Below are 22,410 nucleotides of genomic sequence, written 5' to 3' on the forward strand. Positions count from 1 at the left end.
AGTTCAATCTAGTACAGTTTAGTCAATTCAGCCTACTTTAGATCAGATTAGTTCAATCAGATCAGTTCAGTTCTATTCAGTTCATTCAGTCCGATTCGGACATGTTGGTTTATTTTAGTTTAGTTCAGTTCTATCTGATCCAGTTCAGTTCAATTCAGTTCTTCAATTCAGTTCAGTTTAGATCAGATCAGATCAGTTCACTCAGTTCAATTCAGATCAGATCAGTTTAATACAATCCACTTCAATCCACTTCATTCAGTTCACTTTTTAGGCCGGTCTTCTCTGTAGAAGCCGGCAACCAAAAAAGCCAGCTCCAGGGCCTGCTTCTCATTCAGGCGCGGGTCGCAAAACGTGGTGTAATTCAGGCTGAGATCTTCCTCGGTCAACCCCTCAGCACCGCCCACACACTCGGTCACGGCCTCGCCGGTGAGTTCGAGATGCACGCCGCCCAAGTAGCTGTTCATGGAGCGATGGATTTGTAGAGCCTGGCGCAGTTCCGACAGGATGTCGCTGAAGCGACGGGTTTTGATGGTAGTAGTAGTTTTTGGGCTCTTGGACGTGCTGTCCCCGTCCCCGTCCCCGTCCACGTTCCCACCCCCATCCCCCTCCCCACCCCCACTCGGCAGTGTGACGGTGGCATTGCGGCCGTTGCCGTGCATCGGATCGCACTGCCAGACCACGGTGTCGCGGTGCGGCGAGGCCTGAACGGCTCGGATGTGGGCGGGCAAATGAGTGCCGATCTTGTCGTGGCCGTAGCGCGTAATCAGCACGATCTTGCCGATTTCCAGGCCCGGGTTGAGAATGTTCAGCAGCGGCACTAGATCCGACGCAGGCATGCTCGGCCCGACCTTGACGCCGATCGGGTTCTCGATGCCTCGGAAGAAGTCGACGTGCGAGTGCGTCAGTTGTCGTGTGCGGTCGCCGATCCAGATAAAGTGCGCCGACGTGTCGTAGTAGCCGTGCGTCGGAGGAGGAGGCGGCGGCAGCTGTGTAGGAAGCGACGTTTTGCGGGCCTTGGTCTGGCCGTGTGCGTGTGCGTGTGCGTGCGAGTGTGCGTGTGATGCTAGAGTCGGGGCAGGGGTGTTGGAAGGGTGTCTGAACAGTCGGGTCAGCGACTGTTCGTAGTCGAGCAGCAGTCCCTCGTGCGACGTGAACAGGTCGACCGTCTCCAGGCCGCCACCGGTGTCGAGGCCAATCGTGCGCATCATATCCAACGTGTCGGTGATGCGCTCGACAATCACTTGGTACTGATCCCGCACCGTCGGATCGCGGACGTGGCCCAGACTCCAATCCAAGGGCGTGTGCAGGTCGGCCAGTCCCGAAGACAAGGCGGCCCGGAGGTAGTTCTGCGTCGCGGCCGAATGGAAATACGCGTCCACCAGCCTCTTGGGGTCGGGCTCTCGCGCCGCGGGCTCGGGCTCGTAGCTGTTCAAAATGTCGCCCCGGAAGCTGGCCATGGTCACGCCGTTGATCGTCTCCATGGGCGAGGAGCGCGGTTTGGCGTATTGGCCCGCCATGCGCGCCACGCGGACCACCTTCTTCTTCGCGCCGTAGATCAGTACCAGTGACATCTGCAACAGCAGCTTGACTTTGGCCTCGATCATGTCTTGATTGCAGTAGTCGAACAGTTCGGCGCAGTCACCACCTTGAAGCAGAAAGGCATTGCCCAGAGCGACTTCGCGCAGTTCCTTCTTGAGTTTGACGATTTCTCGCGCCGTCACCAGCGGCGGGAGCGTGTTGAGTTTGTCGGTCGCTTGCTTGAACGCGCCTTGGTCGCTGTAGGTCACGGATTGCACGATGGGTTTGCTCCTCCAGCTAGAAGGGCTCCATGCGCTGGAGGGGCCATCTGGAGCCATGATGACGAATGGCAATGGCTTGCCCGGGGAATGAAGACTGCAGTCCTTGTCTCTTGTGTTATTGAGTCAATAGTTGGCCCCTCTTCTCCAGTCCAGACAAATAGGTATACCGTGTTAAGTGTATTCGTGGGTCGTTGCAGCGTGCCCGTGCCCTTCAATTAAGAGATGGTGCACTGGTAGATGTGCAAGGCGCCTTGAAGAATGCTCTGAAATGTATACTTTACTCTCTGAGACACTGGACCTTGTGTTCGTCCTGCGGTTTGAGTGGTCGTTGTATATGGTGACTGTCAAGGAGGAAAGTTTTAATGTGGTGTTGCCCGATATGACGCCAATCTCTTTTGGGAAGAGTAGCCGTCAATGCACTGCACTCACTGTCCATTGTCCATCATCCATCGATCTTTCGAGTACTTTACTATATCTGAGAGTCTCTCTCTCCTCCTTTCCGCTCCACCCCCCACGAACCCCAGAATCAGACAAGCATCACCAAGATGGCCGAACCGATACCAGCGGCTTCCGCCGCCGCAGACGCTGCCGACGATGAAACATCCCAGAACCTGCCCAACAATGCCGAAGACCGCAAGGCCGCCGCGGCCCTCAATTCCTTGAACGCAAATGACATGTCACAAGAAAATGGAGAGGCGGCGACGAAGCAACCTTCTGCGGCTGACCAAGAGGCGCTGGGCAAAGCCATGTCAAGACTCGAAATTGCAAGCGGTCTGGGAAAGAAGAAGGACGACACAAAGAAGGCCGAGACGAAGAAAGACGTCGAGGTGAAGAAGAAGATCAAGATTGCTGCGGAAGATCTTACGTTTCTGGTATGTGGATGATCGATATGACCATCAGCGTGACTCGGAATGACAAGTATTGATATGCTGTAGGTTGAGGAACTTGATCTGTCCAAGGCCAAAGCGACGGAACTCCTACGGTCGCATGATGGGAACGCAACACAAGCTATCAAGAGTTTTCTGGCGCCCCCAATTCGAGTATAACCGTGCGCAGTCCATGATTACCCTTCTAGACTCCGACCAGGATCGAAACAGTGAGGACAACAGCGTCAGGACGGGGGCGCTGGTTTCGTGCATCCAAAGGCTCGCTCAACCACCTACTGTGAAGGTGCGAGTAGTCCTATATCTCCAAATGGCCAGAGCAGCCTTTGAGCTCGCTTGGAGTGGGCACAGTACCAGTGCCAGTTGCGTTATGGACGAGCTGGCTGCAGGTGTCATGTTTTGCCAGGAGCACATCGACCCTTTCTGCAGACCCAACAGAACTCGCCCGAGGGAGGACTGCGCGGCGTGCTGTCTACAAGATCTAAGGTTCTCGACACAACTCGACATCTGGGCGATTGCACATGGGATATTCGGCATGAAAGACATAAGACATCCGGCCAGCTCAAGTAAAATCCAGGTATCAGGAAATAGGTAGATGTGTACGACTTGAAGATTCCTTTGACTCTTCAAGCACGCCCACGCCCACGCCCACGCCCATAACCCGAGCCTAGCTTAATGTTATGCAAACACTGGCAATGCGACCAATTCCATGCTGGTGTAGACAGTCTGCCATGGCTTTGTTTCCGATTTCTGGAGCTGACCGGTTCATCTTCGGTTGATTGATCATTGTCTTATTGTCTTGGTGTCAGGAGTGGTCAGCCTACTGCATACTCCAATCTTTTTAGAGGCAGCTGGCGCAGGGAACATTGAAATTGTAGGAGCCCGATGCAGCATGTTCCGTAATAGTGGGAGTGGTAGAGTTGAAGTTCTCCATAGAGCATGACGGATCATGACAACCACAACACGGTCTTGGCAGACATTGTATCTGTACTTATCTTCGACTTCGAACTCAACTGGAGCGAGCTCAGCCGGAGCGAGCTCAACCGTCACATCCCTATATCTCTCGCGTCTCGCATGCTGTGCTTCGAGGAGATCAACACCACCACTCCAGGAATATCAAATTGGACAGAAGGACCCGGTTGCGTGCTGAAACACCATGGGTGTGCAAGAATGGACAGTTGAAGAGGTCAGCGATTCATCAGAGTGTCACTTGGGCCAGTACTGAACGCGTCTAGGCGTATTATGCCTCCAAATGTAGTCTGGGTGAAGGCCCGTATTACAGCCCAGAGCGACATGAGCTTCGATACATGGTTGGGACATTCCAAAGCCATGTTCTCGGTGCCGCCATGCTCACCATCTCCAGGATATCAACAACAAGAAACTCTTCATCATTGACCTGGCCAAAGGTCCTGATTCAGTCCAAATAATCGACACTAAGATGCCCGTTGGGGTCACGGCTAACATTGACGGTGTCGACTCTTCCGAAGTCATCCTGACGGGAGCAAAGGACGGAGTGACCAAGTTTAACTTGAAAACTGGAGAACATGAATACGTCGCCAAATACTGGAGTGGGCCCGGTGCTGAGGATAAGACTAGAAGGTGAGATGCTTGAGATTCACATGCCTCCTTTGTGTTGTGCTATTGACTCACGTCCCTCGATAGAATGAGATCGAATGATGGCGCAGTCGACACCCAAGGGCGGTTCTGGGTTGAAGCGTTCGTCGATCCTGAGATAACTGAGCCCACAGAGGAAGGCGTCCTGTTCCGACTCGACCATGACGGGACTCTGCGCACCATGTACGAGAATATGACCATCCCGAATGGCATCACCTGGAATGCAAACGATAGCAAGATGTATCTCACCGATTCCCCCCCTCAAAACGTGTACGAATTCGACTATGACCCCAAGACAGGGGATATATCCAACAAGAGAGTCTTCTTCCATCTGGACGACGAAGGAATCCACCCTGATGGTCACGCCATGGATGTCGAGGGCAATATTTGGCACGCCTGTTACGGTGGCTCCAAGGTGATTCGCATATCTCCTCAAGGAGTTGTGACGGGAATAATCCACCTACCGACACGCAACATCACCTGCCCGACTTTTGCCGGGACCGAGTTGTTTATCACGAGTGCAAAGGAGCCAGAGCCTGAAAAATATCCTGGATCAGCCAAATTTGCTGGAAATTTGTTCAGAGTGGATGTCGGTGTCAAAGGTATGCCGAAATACCGCGCTCGCTTGCAATAGAAGGGCCTTGCATTTTCTAGAAGCCAAGAATAACGAGAAGGTGTGGGCATGGGAGGAAATTAGCCGCCAGAGACCAGTTTGGAGATTTGAAGCATTGTTATGTCGGGAGTCGCCTCGAGCCAGAGGACGATGGATGTACTCCGTACTCCGAGTACGAAGTAATTTAGGCAAGACCAGGAAGTGGTTGATTGACCCATGTCGAGTGAATTCTCCGCTTCTGTCCGCTTCTGGCCTTGCAGGGGTTGTCATTAAGTGACGAGTTGCAGGGCTGGTTGCGTCTACACAAGGCTGCTGGCATCCTGGTCAGAAATAGTCTCAAATCAAAGGGCCCGGGTATCTTTGGATAAATCAAGCGAGAGACATTCGTTTCATTCTTCGGCCGACAATATCTTGAATGGCTTGTGTAACGATTTAATGATGTCCCAGGCACGTCAATCGTTGCATCGAAGCGAGTTATAGTTGATCGCCCAAACCGTCCATGATGAACAACCGGCGGCGAGTCTGTCGAAATTGGTGCCATGCATTATTGCGTGGCTAGCATCATCCAAAGCCATTCTTAGTTTCTTATCATGGTGATTGACGTTCTTGTTCCCCAACGAGACAAGACGCTCCAAGTGTGTCGTTTGACAGTACTCGGAACCGCCTCCTGTACGCCCATGTCCGACACTGGGCGTTTCTTCACGGCCCCTCGCAGGCTTGTAGTGTCTGCTCATGTTCGGGATGTGGTTTCTAATCTAGACCCTAAACAAGAAGGTCGAGTCTCGCTCCTGATACCGATGAGGGAGTTCCAAACCGTCCGAGTATCAGCTGAGTAACAAGAACGCCAGAGATAAGCCGCAAAGGCTTGAGAGGCGACGCTAAAATCCCGAGCCATTTCTTGGAACCGCCATTTGGACATTAACGTAAATGTACTCCGGACACATGTCGGCCACACGACACTTGTGTTCTGCAGTTTGCGAGCATAGAGGTGGGCTGAGTCTTCGTATCTCTGAGCAGCATTGTCAGTGAGAGCTTCACATCCTTGAGATTAGGGGAACCTGTCTTTGCAGAGTACGGAGTACTTAGAACCTCCCCCTCACCTCACCTCGCTTTGGAACTGTGGAGGGCTACTCCGTACTCCCTATCCCTAGATCCCACCTGGCTGTCGAAACCAAAATCAGCTGGTGTATGGAGTTCGGAGTATTCTCCATGGCATTCTTGCCACGCTGTACAACAGTAGGTTGCCAGTAGTGTTAACTGGAAGTGAGAGTGGCAGATCTGTAATAATGGCCACCCTCACTGAACCGGACGTTACCGCAGCCGCAGGCACAGGCGCAGGACGGGACGAAGGAGCCTGCCTGTGATGACCTCGCATGAACAAATTAATTCCCACGTGGCTGACAACCCCTCTTCCTGGCCACCGCAGGCATCCTGCGTATGCAGATACAGCACCTACCTAGTCTACAGGTATGCAGGGGTCCAACTGCAGATGTCAACCTCCCACCACTACCGCTTCTACTAAGGCCGGCTTGTGGTTCGACTTTGTGTCCTGCGCTGCAACCTCATTTACCAAGCGAGTCACTCCCACGAAATCTAGTCTCCCGCTTCGTCATCACCCCCGACGGCGACCGACGGTGATAGTGGTAGTGGGAATTACGTCTGTGTGACGTCCAAGGTAAAATCTCTTTTGTTGGACCCTAGCCAACTCCTTGTTGGTAGGGATCTGTGACTTACGTGCGCGGCCTGGAAAGGCTGACCGACTCAGCTTTAAATCAGCGTCTCGGTCGAGAGACGGAGTACTATTATCTCAACTAACGAAGTACTCCGTACAGCCTGACGCCACTCGCTCCATCCGCTTTCGGGCCTGTTGATTGACACGTCGAAACCGTTGAGTGGATTCTGTCATCAGAGAACCCACCCTTCTCGAAAGCCAGCAACGCAGCCAGTAGAGGCCCTGATCAAATTCCTGCTGCCTGAGGACAGATACAGCAGCACTCCAAAAAACATCACCTGCTAGCATGGCAAAAGAACAGAGTTGTAGGTACAGCAAATCGGCCACTTTTTGACGCACACTAATATTAGTCCGTTAAGGTGGAGAGCAAGGGGACCTCATCGCTAAAGCTGACCCCAGAGAACTGCACCGGCGACCGCGGAGGCCCTAAGCCCTCCCGCGCGACGTCAAAGAGCAGCTAGCTAGAACACAACTACACTACTCCGTACCGGCGTGCAGCGTGGAGGTACGGATACAGCTTTTACGGGCAGCGCCAATAACAATCGATCTTCCAATCCGACCATTCGGCACCCGATTTCCCTTATCACACCTCCGAAAGGTTCATGCAACCTAGAAAAGCCATCCTTCTCAAGCACAACTCGGACGAAGCGGTGAATCGACCTTGTCCACGGGAGTTGTGAAGGGGTTGGCATACTTGTCTCTGCCAAGCTGTGAAAAATGCTCCAACAATGTCACTTCCCTTTGGAACGAGACACCACCAGTTCGTTCTCCGCGGACAGTGCTACGAAGGGCACCCACTCGGAGGATTTGACCGTTTTGGGAGCTGCTGCGTGGAACCCCCAAAAGGTTGCAGCAACAAGGGCGCAGCTGTCTAATCACAACTCGTTGCAGAGAAGCCAACAACCCGGCTGTGTGTATCAGCGCTACTGACCTCACTTGCTCAGAACTAGCCCGTATTGTCACCGCACTGGCAGCCCTGTTTTCTGGAGGCATGTTATTGGCTCGATCATGTGAGATCTCTTTCATGAAAATCCCCCCGGAAGTCGCCCGAAGTCACCCACATATTATCATTGCAATGCCAGGGTCAATACCAGCGGAGCTTGACCGGACCCGAACGCTAACCAGGTTAGTCCTCAACACTTACAAAGGTCGGCCCCGTTGGCATTCGATCAGGGGAGATTTGCATCAGAAATGTGACTATGGCTGTGTAACCATGGCCAACCGCCCCCCCCTGGACAGGGCGTTCTGCGGTGACGCAAATATAACGACTACCAGGCTGAATCGAATCAGTTCCTATTTCTTCGCTCGCCGGAACATTGTACTCCGTTTTCAGCCCTATTCAGTGTGTCGAACTAGGGCACCAAACGGAGTATAGTACGGAGGCCCTGTTGTCAACACCGACCAATGCATACGAGGCTGTGGCAGGAAAGCAAAGTCTCCAGGATGCCGCATAACTCTCCGATGCATATAGATGCAAGCTTGCCGAGTCTTGAAGACCCTAAAGTTTGGCAATGTCTCTTCAGCTGTCGACTTCTTACTTTGAGGCTCCCAGTCATGGAAGGAATATGATCGACGTGATCGTCCAAGGCGGGCCTTTGCGCCGGGAGTCGCGCCTGTCACTGGTTCGAACCGATAGTACAGAGTACTGCCACTCTTCCCGCCACTGACGAAGCCTGAATGCCTATCTTTGGCTTCGCGTGCAAGCTAGTTAAATCACGTCACCAGCATTCTTCGACCGGCCTTTTCAGTCGTATCTGGAGGTTGATTTTGACCAATATAATTACATGGAAACGGAGACAAAGAGCCCCAACACTTATGCTCCCCGAAAAGGCCCAAGCTTTATGACCAAGCGCGCTTCTTTAGTGAAATTGTCCCCGAGAACAATTGGTTCACCTTCACCAAATAGGTATGTACAACGCGGTAACGAAGACCGAAAGAGGTTGATCGGGCAGCCAGGAATTCCAACTGGGCCTGTGCTACGCTCTTCCAGGGGAATTGAAACCTCAAAACGATTGAATTCCAGACTGGCCACCTTTTTGCAGCATAGAATATGCGAGTTCTTGCGTCCACCATGATCTGAATCCCAGTGATCCATTTACTACTCAGAGTAGACACAAAGTGGGATGGATACTATTACGTCCTAAAGCAGTCAGCTTCGCTCGCAGTGGACGAGGGAAATGACTCTGATGCCTGATCCCAGGCGAGATGACAGCAGAGCCGGGACCAATCAGAGCAGGAGAGAAGGCACAATTAGGGCATTTTCCAACCTTGAGAAACGACTTCTGGGGACGAAATAGCCCGCCAGATTTCTCGCTGGAGTCAATCTGTCACGGGGAGCAGCACCTTGCAAAGCCGACGTCGGGTCAAGCTAGCTAAGGAGCAAAAGCGAAACTAATGCATCTGCTTGCTTAGCCTCCATGCCTGACATGGTGCATGGGAAGCGGATTTTTGACCCCTGGTCTCCTGTCAAAAAACGCCACCTTGCCTACCCGTGCCGGTGAACACCAGAAAAGAGGTAGAGGAGCCGAACTAAGGCGCCACCACTCTCAAGTTGCAAGCCACTCTCCATAAGTTCACGCCCATCCTTTTCAAACCCATGGGAGTTTCGCACCGTTGGGTCCCGACCCATGCTTCTAAGGCCATACGAGACCCACGGCAGCTGCTGCCCCTGGCTGGAGGACCTGAGGACAATCCACTCCCTGCACAGCCAAATGCCTGGGTATTTAGCCCCACGGCTGGTGGACTTGTTCCCACCCCCCCAGGCCGTCGTAGCGCCACATCATTACCATGTCGACTTGGGTCGCGCTATCACGTTGCTGCCCAGCGCTGCCATCATCCCGCCTACTAGGGCCATCACGCGCTTGACAAAGCCATGCTCCAGTGATGTCGAACCAGTTTTGCTGAGGCGGGCCTTCCTGGGACCTCTCAAATCTCATCACTGGTAGCTTTGGGAGCTTTTTCTTTCACCACTGACTATCGCATGGCCGTTTGCCTACCGCCGCAGAACGGTGCGACCCACTCCCCTTCTCCGGGTCCTGGGTCACCGACGGATGGATGTATGCTTTGGTCTTGGATGCCGCCTGCCTGCCTGCCTGGCACAGCCAGCGTTGTGCCAAACCGCCCCTGGCTAAGCCGACGTTTAGATCGTGACGAAGCTGGCAGGCATTCCAAAAAAAAGAGCGCTAGAAGCCTGGAAGTATTTCTCCTTCGAACCCAGTCAACAATGCTTTCCCGCTTCCCCGTCCCAAGAATCGTGGCCGGTCGTCATTTCGAGGTACACTTCTGCTTACTGTCCAACTTCGTTGTTCCAACATGAGATATTACGAGCTGACCTCAGATTAGCCGGCCGAAACTAAATTGTTCCCCTTTGCTTTGCCCATCACCAATCTGTCTGCCTGGCTTCATTTCGGCCACTCGAACGGACCTCTCAGGACTAGGGTTTCCATCTGATGACTCTCATTTGCCGCCTCCTCGGTGCCAACTGCGAATTAGCTGGAGATCCTCGCAAGCCTTGAAGACGCTTGCGCAAATGATTTTGAACTTGGAATGCGCAATTTTCGAGCCGGGTTTTTGTCCCTACCTGTACCCCTCGTCTGACTACCTGGAGGACTTTTAGAAGTACTCTTGTAAGCCAGGCTTCATACACAGGGCTGTATCGAGAGTTTTCTCTGACCTGGTTCAGTATACCAAAGACTTGCGTCACCCTGGCTACTCTCGGGGTCAACATCTCTCCTCTACCACAGTTCCCCAGGTTACCTCCAGATTCGAGATATTTCGATCGTCGTTGGGAACATCGTCCCAGCCAAACAAGCCAGCAGACTCTCGCAGGTCCTGGATCTCGGTGGAGGAGGAGAAGCGGAGAGGCGCCGCAGGAGGAACATCCATGGTCGCGACTGGGGCCCCAGCCGCGCGAGGAGGCTTTCAGGTACATGTCACAATCCTCGCATACAGAAGACCGTCCAGCGATCGCGTCGCCTGCCTCTGCAGGAAAACACAATCCCTCGGCTCCCATCTCTGCCGCGAGCGCGGAAACGTCGAGGACAAGTGCGCCAGGTGCTGCCAGGACGGAAGCGCATGGTCTGTATGGCGGGTACGTCTCATCAGTGAGGCCTGTGGGAGATGCTAGCACAGGATCGAGGTCTCGTCGCCCCTCGGCTGAGTCTCCTGCCCCAACGCCGTTGCGACCGCTTGGGGTGCATGGCATGTTAAATCCCCCGACTGAATCGGAGTTGAGGGAGCCCTCGCATGCAAGGTCGACAAATCCGCTAGGAGCGAGCGCTACACCAAGTCAGATCACCGGGCCCAGTGACCCTCCACGAAGCCGAAAGCGTACAGATCCAAGATCACCTACGGGAGAGGAGGGCCAGCCAGTGTCGGTACGGGTGGGACGACGTGTGCTGACGCCGAGGTCACCAGCAATCCGTACTACAGGCTTGGGTCCCAGAAGGAACCCGACCTTCCCATCTGCGATGCAGCCCTTGCAGCCTATGGTAGGACCCGGCGGACGGATATACGTAGCAGAACCTGGGCCGTACAGATCTTCGGAGATCCCTCCTCTACCCCCGTTGACTATGGCGACCGGTCCAACTTTGCCTAGTCTTGCATCATTGGAGCCTGCCGGCCAAGGTCCTTCCGCACAGGTGCTCCAAAGTCCGGCTCGGGGGATGGAGCCTGATTTATCTGCTACCTCGCAGGCATCCTATGGCCCGACGGAGCAGAGGTCGCCTGTCTATCGCTACGGCGGCCCTGGACGAGCGCCCTCCCAGCCCCCGCCTGGGCTTCGAGTCTTATCCGCCGGGGCGACGAGCGGATACCAGGCTCACGGGCCTCACGAGGGCTATCAGTCCGGCTCGACATCCTATCAGATGACGCTGGACACTGATCAAGGCCCGATGGTGGTGCCTGTGCAGTTGGATTTGCAGCAAGCGTCCAAAGTTGCCGATGAAAAGAGAAAACGCAACGCAGGGGCATCGGCCCGGTTTCGAGCACGGAGAAAGGAGAAGGAGAAGGAAGCCTCCCAGACCATTGCCGGGTTACAGCAAGAACTTCGGGCGTTGGCAGAAGAACGAGACTTTTATCTCTCGGAACGAAACTATTTTCGCGGGCTTGCCAGTCTACACGTTTCCCCGCCGCTCTTACAACGACCTGCTTCTCCCCGACTGCGAAGACTCGGGGCAGCAACGTCGACAGCAGGAGGAGCTCCCGGCGCGGCAAATGCACTAAACATGGAGGAATCGTATCGTCTCTCGCCTGAATCAGGCTCGACCGCTCAACGGCGTCGTACCGGCGACTATCAACCCACCTTCCTTGGGCGACAGACCGAGTCACCCTCTACGTCTTCTTCGGGGGTAGGCTTCCCGATGGAACCTTCTCTCCCTCCACCACCTCCGCCTGGCGGACCAAGCTCCTACGGGACACCTAGGTCCATGCCTACAGGGCCTCCCGCTCCTTCGTCAATGACGCAAGCACAATCTTACGATCCTTTCCGACGAGATCCTTTCGACCGATCATGGAACTCTGGCCGGTCATAGCAGAGAAGGGACCCAGAAGCGCACGGACAGAAACCAGATATTACACAACCCCACTTTTCCTTTATTCCGAGATGATTAATCCTAGAGAGACGACAGGAGGGCAACCTCAAACCCAGCGTTCCTTTGCTTCCGAAGAAATGGAACGCGACGACGAATGACCCAAATCGGCATGGGGTGCTTCAATGTCGTCACCAGTGTTTACAGTCTAAGAGCCTCGTTTGCACCGATTGGGCGTTGATTAAGGGGTTGAATGCTTTTTTTGGGACTACTACCGAGTTGTTGCTTATTATGACAAGTTTGTTGCACCTTCAAGATACCCCGGGGCCTACTTCACATTTTTTTCGATTAATACAAGTTACGATTATTCTTCCAACTGCGGTGTTGCGATCATTCATGGTGGAATCAACAAGACGGCCTTTCCGCAGCGTCAGAATGGACAGGCTAGTGAAAAACACACGACTACAGCCGGGTTACAGGAAGACACAACATCACTGGCGAGTGTAACTTTGTCCTGAGGACGAGCACACGTGCAGCACAAATTGATATTTCTTTTGTCTTTTGTTTACATATCCAACATGCAAGCCACTGTACATTTGAGAGCGACAGCACAGTGTTGGCCAACGCATACCGGCGGCGACGCGAGGTGGCATGTCGTCAAGGTCCAATTAGCCGCGACTACAAGAGCCGTAGCAGCGCGGCGGGCGACGAATCACGTCACTGTCGGGCTGGAGGAGGGAAAGAAAAGACAGAAATGGGGGACGGAAGCCGTAGTCCACGCTACACAGGTGGGAAAGTTTGAGACGGACCAGAAACAGCACTTGGTAGCGAAACGGTGGAGACTTGGTGGGTGGGAAGATGTACGGAGCACGTTAGTCGGGTCTCTGCGCGACATCCTGCAAGCTGTGTACGCCGTACGGAGTATGTGGAAGAAGCAAGCAAAGTGTGGATCGATCAGTCGTGTCGATGGTACGGAGTACGGAGTACTCGGTAGGTGTATCTGCTCCGTACCGAGTACTCCGTACCTACTACTAGATTGGGAGTAATTAGATAGATAGGATCCGTACTCGGTACTCCGGACGTGAGTTGTGGGATGGAAACAAACACACGCACACTCGCTTGGGGGACCCGAATCTCAGCATCGGCCGAGGCCGCGAGGCGTGCCGACTGCTAATTGCCCACTGCCCACTGCCCACTGCCCACTGCCGGCTGCCCTGTTCCTTCAGAACGAGCTCATGAGATACGGATACGGAATCTGGATGGCCTGGTTCGTGGGCGACTACTGAACTCCGGAGGCTGAGGAAAGCTGCAAGAAAAGAGACACTGGACGACGGCCAGATTGAGGTTTAGGGCCTTGCTCCGGCCATGTCACAATCCTAGCGCAGCGCCACCGGAGTCGGGTAATTATATGATTGACGATTGGTGATTGCAGACTACTCGGTAAACAAAGAATGACTTGATCGATTACAAGACTAACAAGAGTGACTTGCAAGGTTGAAGGCAGGAATCCATGACGGAGTATCACTACGGAGTAAGCAGGTTAGAAGTTGGAGGTTAGAGGTTAGAGGTTGGAGGTTGGAGGTTGGAGGTTGCATGTCGGAGGTTGGCAATCAGCAGAAGCCACATGGCACATGGCACATCACACATGGCATGGCGCTGGCGCTGCTTGATGTCAGATCCGTCATCGTCATCCGTCATCCGTCATCCTTGCCCGGGTGCTTTTGGTGCAGCTGGTTTTTGGTTTGGCACTTGGGACTTGGGACTTGGGGGCACCTAAGGGATCATGCATCATGCATCATGTATGATTGACTTTGCGACTAGGGAACCATGGGGAGGCTAAGGGGCGCTTCGGCAGTGAATTTGGGGGGTGGAGGGGGATAGGAGCAGTACGAAGGACAGTTAGTACAGAGTATGTACGGACTAGATACCTACCTAGGTAGGTAGTAATTACCTACCTGAGGTAGTGAGTGCCCACTGCACTGTGCGCCGTGTGCTGTGCGGTGGTGGGTGGGCCGAGCCTTCACGTCACAGGGATCATGGGACGAAATGACACAATACCACGAGGTGAGGTTGAGGTCGAGGTCAAGGTCAAGCCACAGCTGGCGAACGTCGCACTGCACGGCCCTTGGGCACGGCGCAGTTCCAGGGCCTGTTCCTGTTCCAGTTCAGTTCCTGTTCCGGGTTGTTGGGAGTCTCAGCCAGCTATGTACGTACGTATGTATGTACTCCGGACTCCGTCCTGTTCCGTCCTGTCCCCGTCGGATCGAGGGCGGAAGATGGAACGAGGGTGAAACGAGGATGAGATGAGGATGAGGACCCTTGCCTAGCTGAGCTGACTACACCGCACACCGTACACCGTGCACTACTAGCATGTTGACCGCCATGAGTGAGTGTGAGGTGAATCGGTGACTGCAGTAGGACAATCATGGCTGCGAGTCACTACCCAGTCCCAGTACTCCGGACACACCGCCACCGCCGCATTGCTTGCCCCCTTCAAGTTGGGCGCAATGGCAATTGGCAATTGGCTGCCCTACGAGTTGGGCGACAATATCGGTACTACAACTACACATGCACCACGGACTGGGCAGTGGGCACTATCCTAGTCGCCCTTGGCCCCGGAGACTGCACACTGAGCACGGCACTTGAACACCTATGCAGAGGTACACTACACTCTACACTCACTCTGCACTCACTCTGCACTCTGCACTCTATAGGTGTTCAAGCGCCGTGCTGGCCATGGTAGCCTCACCAGAAAAACGAAAGGTCCAAGTCGATGATGATTTGCTGCACCGGGCTGCATGGCGGCCCGAACAAAAGCTGGACACTAGTACCGAGTACTACGGGGGACTCTATACAGTGGACTCGATGATTAGGTATGGGTGGGTAGTACCTCTTTTTCCCGGTTCAGAAGCAAGTCACGGACGATGCGCCCTCAGCCGGGGTCCCTGGCTAGCGTGTGGGTTGAGGAGGAATATTCGGAACATTTGTGTGCTGGGACGCCCTCTCATTGGTATTGCTGGGTGTGTGTCAACTGTCGAGATGCGACAGCTACAGGGACAGGGACAGGGACAGGCAGGAAAAAGCAACAAGGAACAGGAAAGGGAAGAGGTGTGGCGGGCATGGGTGTGGTGTGCCAGGGGAGGCCTGCTAGAGCCTGCCTAGTAGTAGTGCAACGACTATCGACTATCCGTACTAGGCGGTCACAAACTGACTAGGACCGACTCCTGACGGTTCTGCTAGCTGCGGCTGCGGCATGCGGTGCAGGGCATTGCAGGGCTAAGGGGCCTTGCATCTGCATCTGCATTGCATTGCATTGCATTGCATGCCTACCTCCGATGGGATGGATGGAAAAGCGAAGGGGAGCGGATTTGACAATACTATGTCTAGCAATTAGTGTCGGCGTGGATGGTGCGATGGGATGCTACGAGGCCACGGTTATGGTTATCCCTAATGTAGATACAGTAAATAGAACCTGCGATATTACGAATAGTATCTAGTGAAATAGTAGTGGTGGTACGGAGTACGTAGCAGTTCAGTGATATACTCTGTATCCGTACGGTAGCATCATGCTGGACAGTGAACACTGAACAGAGCGATTCGCCTAAATCCATGTAGGGATGCCTTGTGCCTTGGTTGCGCAAATCGATATCACGGGCTCTTGGATGCGGGCTACGGATGGGTATCCGTAGCACTACTAATCACCTAGGTAGGCAAGTGGCCTATAGATACCAGGTACTCTGTAGAGGCTTCTGTACTCGTAGACTCGAACCAGCCCGGGCCGTATCGCAACTCGGGTGGTCATTGTCAACCCCACCCTGCCACTCCTGCTGAGCTGAGGCTGCTGTCCCTCAAGCCATGTCATATTATTGGCATTATCATTAAAATCTGTAGCGACTGACTACTGTACGGAGTATGTGTATCGTTCGCATAGTGAGGCGACAACCCGGACAAAAGAAAAGAATGGCTCCCACGGTGCTTTAGTCATGGACAACTGGATGGTGGGATGGGGATGGGGGTACAGGGTACTGTAATTCTAACCAGGGAAGAGGAGGGAGATGATGGAGTGAGCTACCACACAATTAGGTAGCACTATTACAACACAACATGCGGGCGTGTTTGTCTGGGAATTGTCACGCTCAGAGGTGAAACTTATCCATTGTGTACGTGTGCTTACGAATTCATCTATATAGTAGTGGTGGTAGTGTCTCTTCGACTGTTGGTGTACTCCCGATACTGTATTGTACCTAAAAGGCCGCCATTTGATAGTGTCCGAGGAGTCTGGAGAGTGTGAATATAGTAACAATGCCTAATAGGTAGAGGGCGGACGGATATGGTCTTGTGCCGACTGACACTGTTGTAATTTGTGTTCGTGTCTTCTTCATGCCTTCATTCATCTTTTGTGATCGATCCATTCATTTATAGAAGCTATACCATCACACACGAATTTGTCTCGCAGCTTCAGCTCTGCTATAGTCAGTCACAGTCACAGTCACAGACAGCCACATCCACAGCCACAGTGGAATTAGAGACAAACCTGGAAGCTCGCTTGAGGGACCGCTGACTCTGACTCGCTGGAGTGCAGAAGGTATGCTGTACTGGATTACGGATACAGTAAACACACTGCTTGGTTTGGTCAAGTGGCCCTGGCAGTGTGTATGTTAACAGCACCATGGAGAGCTACCTGCCACCTTCCTATCACCTCAGGTACCTATGTTAGGTCAAAGGGAGCGTGTGAGCACTTGATACAAAGTCTCCTACCAAAAGTCTTCACTGGCATCTCGTATCTCGTATCTCCATCTCGCCAAGCCAATCTCATTCACGTTCAAGTTCACTGCCAGTTTCTCCGCATTTCACCCGCGCGACGCGTCTCGTTAGCTGGTGCAACTTTTTGATTGACTGCTTTTCACCACTTGAAAACGTTCAGATCTTATCTTGACAGCAGATCAGATCCATTTGACTCTGACTTTCGCTCGGAGACAAGGACAAGGAAGACAAGGACAAGGACATCTGTTGGTCATAACCTCCTTGCATCCACCTCACCTCCACCTCCACCTCCCTGCTCGTCATGCCCCCTCGAAAACGCAAGGCCTCGTCCACTGCCAAAGCTGGAGCCGGCTCGGCCAAGAAAGTTCGCATTGCCACCGTCGCCTCTGATCTCCCCAGCACATCTCCCGCCCTGTCTCCTTCTGGTCGGCCCAAAAGAACCTCAGTCGGGGAACCCAAATACGACTTCACCCGGCGCCGCGGCACCGGCGGGAAGGTTGGTCGCCCGTCCCGCGCCGACATAGCCGCGGCGCGCGCAGCTCAGGCCCAAACCCAACCCCCGATCCCGGCATCTCATCCAAAGAGAGTTGGTAGACCGAAACGCTCTGGTGGGTTTCCTTCCGCCTCGCAGAAGTAAACACCCATGTCGACGAACGCTCTACTGATCACGACTTACAGGAACCGCTTCTCCTGCGAGTCATGCCTCGACCCCCAAACCCGTTGCGAACCAGACGCCCAAGAAACGTGGAAGACCGCCCAAGGCCAAGCCCGACCCCAACGATGTGCTGGCCAACGGATCCGACTCTTCTACCGTTAATGTGACCGCCAACGCCCGACCAAAGACAGTCGATCTGGAGAACGTCGACCCCGACATCCAGTACTGGCTGATGAAGGCCGAACCGGAGTCTCGCTTCGAGAAAGGCCACGATGTCAAATTCTCCATTGATGATCTGATGGCGAGAACCGAACCTGAGCCGTGGGATGGTAATGCCCCCTAGTTGTTCTCATTTCACAGGAGAGGATGTATTGACTGACACCATTCAGGGGTCCGTAACCCAGTCGCACGCAATAACATGCGAGCTATGCGAAAGGGCGACCTAGCTTTCTTCTACCATTCGAATTGTGCAAACCCAGGCATTGTAGGAGTCATGCGTATAGTCGCTGAACACACCGTCGATGAATCCGCCTTCGATCCCGACCATCCTTACTACGATCCCAAGTCTGACCGCTCCAAACCCAAGTGGGAAGTGGTGCACGTGGAATTTGTTAAGAAATTCGACCAGATAATCACCCTCAAGCGGTTGAAGTCCTTCTCCTTGCCTAGTGGGCGGTTGGAGAACATGCAGACGCTGAGACAGAGTCGACTCAGTGTTTCTTCCGTCACCCCTGCTGAATGGGAGTTCATCCTAGAATTGGCTGGGGAGCCATTGTCGCTTGGTCACGGCGCAGGCAAAGACGGCTACGAGTCGGACGTTGATGGGGAAGGCGATGAGACAGCTGCCGACGCAGATGTAGATGTGGGTGCCGACACCGATGCAGTCAAAGAATTTTCTGGCAAAGACGACGACGACGACGTTGGAGTTGAAAATGGGGTCGAGCTCTAGGTGACTGTGGGGAGGGGTTGAATAAACCGTAGCATCTCATCGATCAGGACGCTGTGGCGGACAGATACAAAATGGACGAGAGTGAGAGCGATGGGCAATCCGGTCGCACCTCGGCACCATTGGCACGAGAGCTGGGGTTGTGACGGCCGAGGAGGAGCTTATTTGAAGTACTACATGGCTGGAAAGAAGAGTTCCAGACGTTTTGTGCGACGCCGAGGCGTACGTACATGGCCAGGAGCTGGGAAAATCCGAGATGGATAACACGTTGACCTTTTCTTGGGACTTGGCCGCTGCAATGATGATTGTGATTGTGCTTCCCAACGTGAAGGACATCTAACCATGTTCCAGCCTTGCGAGTCTCCCACCAATTAGGCATCAGGCCATTTTCCACCGCCAGGTCCAGGTCCAGGTCCAAGGCCGTGGACATTCGGTTATTCCAATAATACAGGATGCGGGCAGGGTACGTAGGTAGTAGGTAGTGCAGCACATACCTTGCTAGTACCTATACCTAGTAGTTAGTACCTAGGATACAGTACATGCACTCGCCTGTCGCCTGTCGTCGGGGACTTTTTCACGTAAAACTCGGAGGATTTCTTCAGCCACATATCCCCCCATGTCCCATGCCCATGCCCATCCCTATCCCCAGTCCTGCAGATCTATTGCGTACAAATACGGAGCATGGAGGACAGTAGTCTTGTTAGTCTCCTGCACTGTCCATATTTCTTCCCTTGTGCCCGGGTTAGTGGTAGGGTCAGTGGCCCTGACCATGACCTACGGTCTGTATGGATGGACATTGATGACTAACAAACTTGAACGAAAGAGGACGTGCGGGCTTTGGCCTAATACTAAATAATGGCGCCCTGTCTGTCCCAAGAGTCACCAAACATTGAAAAAGTCCTCTCTTCTCCGTACTCTGCAATTCTAACTGATTAACTAATTACCTGACCTATAATAGTGGCCACTGGCCAGGGCTGTTTGAGGCAGCTGGAGGCTGAGGTACTTAACCTGCAACAGGGAGGTGTAGCCGATACTTATCGATAAGGATAAGCACAATCGACTGTCACTGGTGCCAGCATGGTTGATTAGAGACGTTCTGTGAGTAGTCGAAACAAAGTCCCCAGGCTTTCTCTCCCATGTTCCCCGGTGAAGCTACCACATCGCGCTGCTCTTACGCTCTTTGGAGGGCAGTACAATGGTGCTTCCCACTGCAGTGCAGCTTGCGCCTCAGCTTGGGTTGTGATGCTAAGTGCCAGTTCGCTGTGAACCTGAAAAAGTTGCCTAATTAGGCTAGTTGGGTCTAGGCTCGGTAGGGTAACTTTTTCAGCTTCGGGGCAAGTGCCGCCGGCAGCAGCAAGCTCTAAGCCTCTTAAGCCCACAGAACGGGTCTATTATATACCTCTAGGTACTCCGTCCAGGTACCTATGCCCCTACCTGGTAGGCCAGGGTAGCCTAGAGGGACGGATATCAAGTACGTATTATTATTGTCGCCCCTCAGGACTTCAACTCTGGACCGCCGGCTGCCCCTCCCTCGTCCCCCTCCTCTCCTACTGCAATCGTCGTATTTGCTGCTGGTGCGGAGCTCGGCGACCGGTCCATGACTGTAATCTACGCTTAGCTGCCCTCTACACATCCACCACCAGCAAACACCACGCTTATCGCCGCTCCAGGCGGCAATTCTGCAGGTCGAAAGAGGAAAGCCGTGCCATATCTCCATATCTCCATCTATGCATATCGCTCACTGGGGATTTTGCCAAAGCTTCGCTTCGTTCGTCGCAACCAGCAGTCGCAGTCACAGTCAGCAGTCACAGTCACAGTCTCGGTCTCATTCTAATCAGTGCCACTTGGCCCGTTTCTCCATTAGCCATCAGATCCCCGTCCCTTGCCTTGGCCCTGCTTGCCCATTCTCCCGTTGTCCTGTTGTCTCTTGATCTTCCCCCAGTCCATGCTTGCCTGGTTGATAAGATCGTTCGCTTCCAATACCAGTAATAGTCTGAGGTCCAGCTGCATCTCATCTTCTCCCCGCCACAGGCTTCCCGCGTTACGATTCTTCTCAAGCACGTCCACGTCTCTGCGCTTTGTCAACATGGCCGATTTGAAAGTCAATCTCACTGCTCCCAATGGCAGGAAGATCACCCTGCCTACCGGGCTGTTCATCAACAATGAGTTTGTCAAGTCAAGCTCCGGAGACAAGATCACCAGCATCAACCCCACGTGAGTGTTCCTCGTCCCACGCTGTGTACACCCCCGCCTCCTCTCCATTTCTGACGGCGCCCGCGTGTAGAGATGAGTCGGAAATCTGCTCCGTCGAGGCCGCCTCGGCGGATGACATTGACAAGGCTGTGAAGGCTGCCCGAGCCGCCTTCAATGACCCATCCTGGCGCGACCTCCCGGCCACCGAGCGTGGCACCCTGTTGTACAAATTCGCCGATCTCATCGAGGCCAACAAAGAGACGCTTGCCACGCTGGAGACATGGGACAACGGGAAGCCGTACAGTGTTGCACTGAATGAAGATCTGGAGGAGGTGATTGGTATCTTTCGGTATTATGCTGGTTGGGCAGACAAGATCTACGGAGAGACTATTCCGACCACGGCTAAGAAATTCGCATACACCCTGAAGCAACCCATTGGCGTCTGTGCGCAGATCATCCCCTGGAACTATCCCTTGTCCATGGCGGCATGGAAGCTAGGCCCAGCGCTGGCTTGCGGAAACGTCGTGGTCCTCAAACCAGCCGAGCAGACCCCTCTGTCAGTTCTCTACTTGGCCTCCCTGATCCCCGGCCTCTTCCCTCCTGGTGTGGTCAACATTGTCAACGGCTATGGTCGGGAAGCCGGTCACGCTCTGGCATCGCACCTGGACATTGACAAGATTGCGTTCACTGGCAGCACCATCACTGGCAAACAAGTCATGAAGATAGCCAGTGTCAACATGAAGAACATCACGCTAGAGACGGGCGGCAAATCGCCGCTTCTGATCTTCGACGATTCAGATCTCGAGCAGGCAGCCAAATGGGCCCATGTCGGCATCATGTCCAACCAGGGCCAGGTGTGCTGTGCCACATCTCGTGTGCTGGTGCAAGAGGGCGTCTATGACAAGTTCGTCGAGCTCTTCAAGCAGACGGTCAAGGAGACGTCCAAGGTCGGAGACCCATTCGCCGAAGACACACAACAAGGGCCTCAAGTCACCAAGGCGCAATACGAGCGAGTTTTGAGCTACGTCGACAGCGGCAAGTCCGAAGGAGCCAGCTTGGTGGCGGGCGGTGTGCCGTACAAGGAGGTCGGCGGCAAGGGCTACTTCATCGAGCCGACCATCTTCACCAACGTCAAGGACACGATGAAGATCTACCGTGAGGAGATCTTTGGGCCCTTTGTGGTGATTACCTCGTTCAAGACCGAGGAGGATGCCCTCCGCATGGCCAACGACACCACCTATGGTCTGGGCAGTGCCGTCTTCACCACCGACGTCGAGCGTGCGCACCGGGTCGCCGGCCGACTGGAAGCTGGAATGGTGTGGATCAACAGCTCCAACGACTCGGACATCCGCGTGCCGTTTGGCGGTGTCAAGCAGAGTGGTATCGGTCGGGAGTTGGGTGAGGCCGGTCTGGCTGCCTATACGCAGACCAAGGCGATTCATGTCAACTTGGGTCTGAGGTTGTGAGTGCGAGGTTGTGAAAAGGGTGAATTTGACATGTGACATGTGACTGGGGCTGGGGGCTGATAGGGTTCAAAGAGAGAATGTGACATGATAGCGTCCGTATAGCTTCCAATCTACCAGACCAGACCAGACATGCCAAGTGCATCTGTATCTTGTAGGATCCCACATGGCCAGTACTCGTACAGTAGTCGTAGTATTACTTGTACTCCGTACATGGCC

The 22,410-nt window shown here is 53.8% G+C and overlaps 6 protein-coding genes across 6 annotated transcripts; 5 read left to right on the forward strand and 1 right to left on the reverse strand.

The window, feature by feature from the left end:
• Positions 1 to 260: 260 nt before the first annotated feature.
• A1O3_07738 (3-deoxy-7-phosphoheptulonate synthase) lies at positions 261 to 1,856 on the reverse strand (the record flags this gene model as incomplete). The annotated part of the gene is made up of 1 exon (XM_007737844.1): positions 261 to 1,856. One exon carries the CDS (start codon positions 1,854 to 1,856, stop codon positions 261 to 263), a length of 1,596 nt encoding a protein of 531 aa, XP_007736034.1.
• Positions 1,857 to 2,344: 488 nt separating this feature from the next.
• A1O3_07739 (uncharacterized protein) lies at positions 2,345 to 2,845 on the forward strand (the record flags this gene model as incomplete). Its single annotated transcript, XM_007737845.1, has 2 exons — positions 2,345 to 2,671; positions 2,735 to 2,845. The coding sequence occupies 2 exons, from the start codon at positions 2,345 to 2,347 to the stop codon at positions 2,843 to 2,845; spliced, it is 438 nt and encodes a 145-aa protein (XP_007736035.1).
• A 994-nt stretch (positions 2,846 to 3,839) lies between these two features.
• A1O3_07740 (uncharacterized protein) lies at positions 3,840 to 4,931 on the forward strand (the record flags this gene model as incomplete). The annotated part of the gene is made up of 4 exons (XM_007737846.1): positions 3,840 to 3,869; positions 3,919 to 3,993; positions 4,047 to 4,282; positions 4,346 to 4,931. The coding sequence occupies 4 exons, from the start codon at positions 3,840 to 3,842 to the stop codon at positions 4,929 to 4,931; spliced, it is 927 nt and encodes a 308-aa protein (XP_007736036.1).
• Positions 4,932 to 11,213: 6,282 nt separating this feature from the next.
• On the forward strand, positions 11,214 to 12,173 carry A1O3_07741 (uncharacterized protein; the record flags this gene model as incomplete). The annotated part of the gene is made up of 1 exon (XM_007737847.1): positions 11,214 to 12,173. The coding sequence occupies one exon, from the start codon at positions 11,214 to 11,216 to the stop codon at positions 12,171 to 12,173; it is 960 nt and encodes a 319-aa protein (XP_007736037.1).
• A 5,062-nt stretch (positions 12,174 to 17,235) lies between these two features.
• A1O3_07742 (uncharacterized protein) lies at positions 17,236 to 18,538 on the forward strand (the record flags this gene model as incomplete). Its single annotated transcript, XM_007737848.1, has 3 exons — positions 17,236 to 17,542; positions 17,613 to 17,918; positions 17,979 to 18,538. The coding sequence occupies 3 exons, from the start codon at positions 17,236 to 17,238 to the stop codon at positions 18,536 to 18,538; spliced, it is 1,173 nt and encodes a 390-aa protein (XP_007736038.1).
• Positions 18,539 to 20,621: 2,083 nt separating this feature from the next.
• A1O3_07743 (aldehyde dehydrogenase (NAD+)) lies at positions 20,622 to 22,194 on the forward strand (the record flags this gene model as incomplete). Its single annotated transcript, XM_007737849.1, has 2 exons — positions 20,622 to 20,749; positions 20,820 to 22,194. 2 exons carry the CDS (start codon positions 20,622 to 20,624, stop codon positions 22,192 to 22,194), a joined length of 1,503 nt encoding a protein of 500 aa, XP_007736039.1.
• Between the last annotated feature and the right edge of the window lie 216 nt (positions 22,195 to 22,410).

Source organism: Capronia epimyces, assembly GCF_000585565.1.
Source record: "Capronia epimyces CBS 606.96 chromosome Unknown aczIQ-supercont1.6, whole genome shotgun sequence".
NCBI lineage: Eukaryota > Fungi > Ascomycota > Eurotiomycetes > Chaetothyriales > Herpotrichiellaceae > Capronia > Capronia epimyces.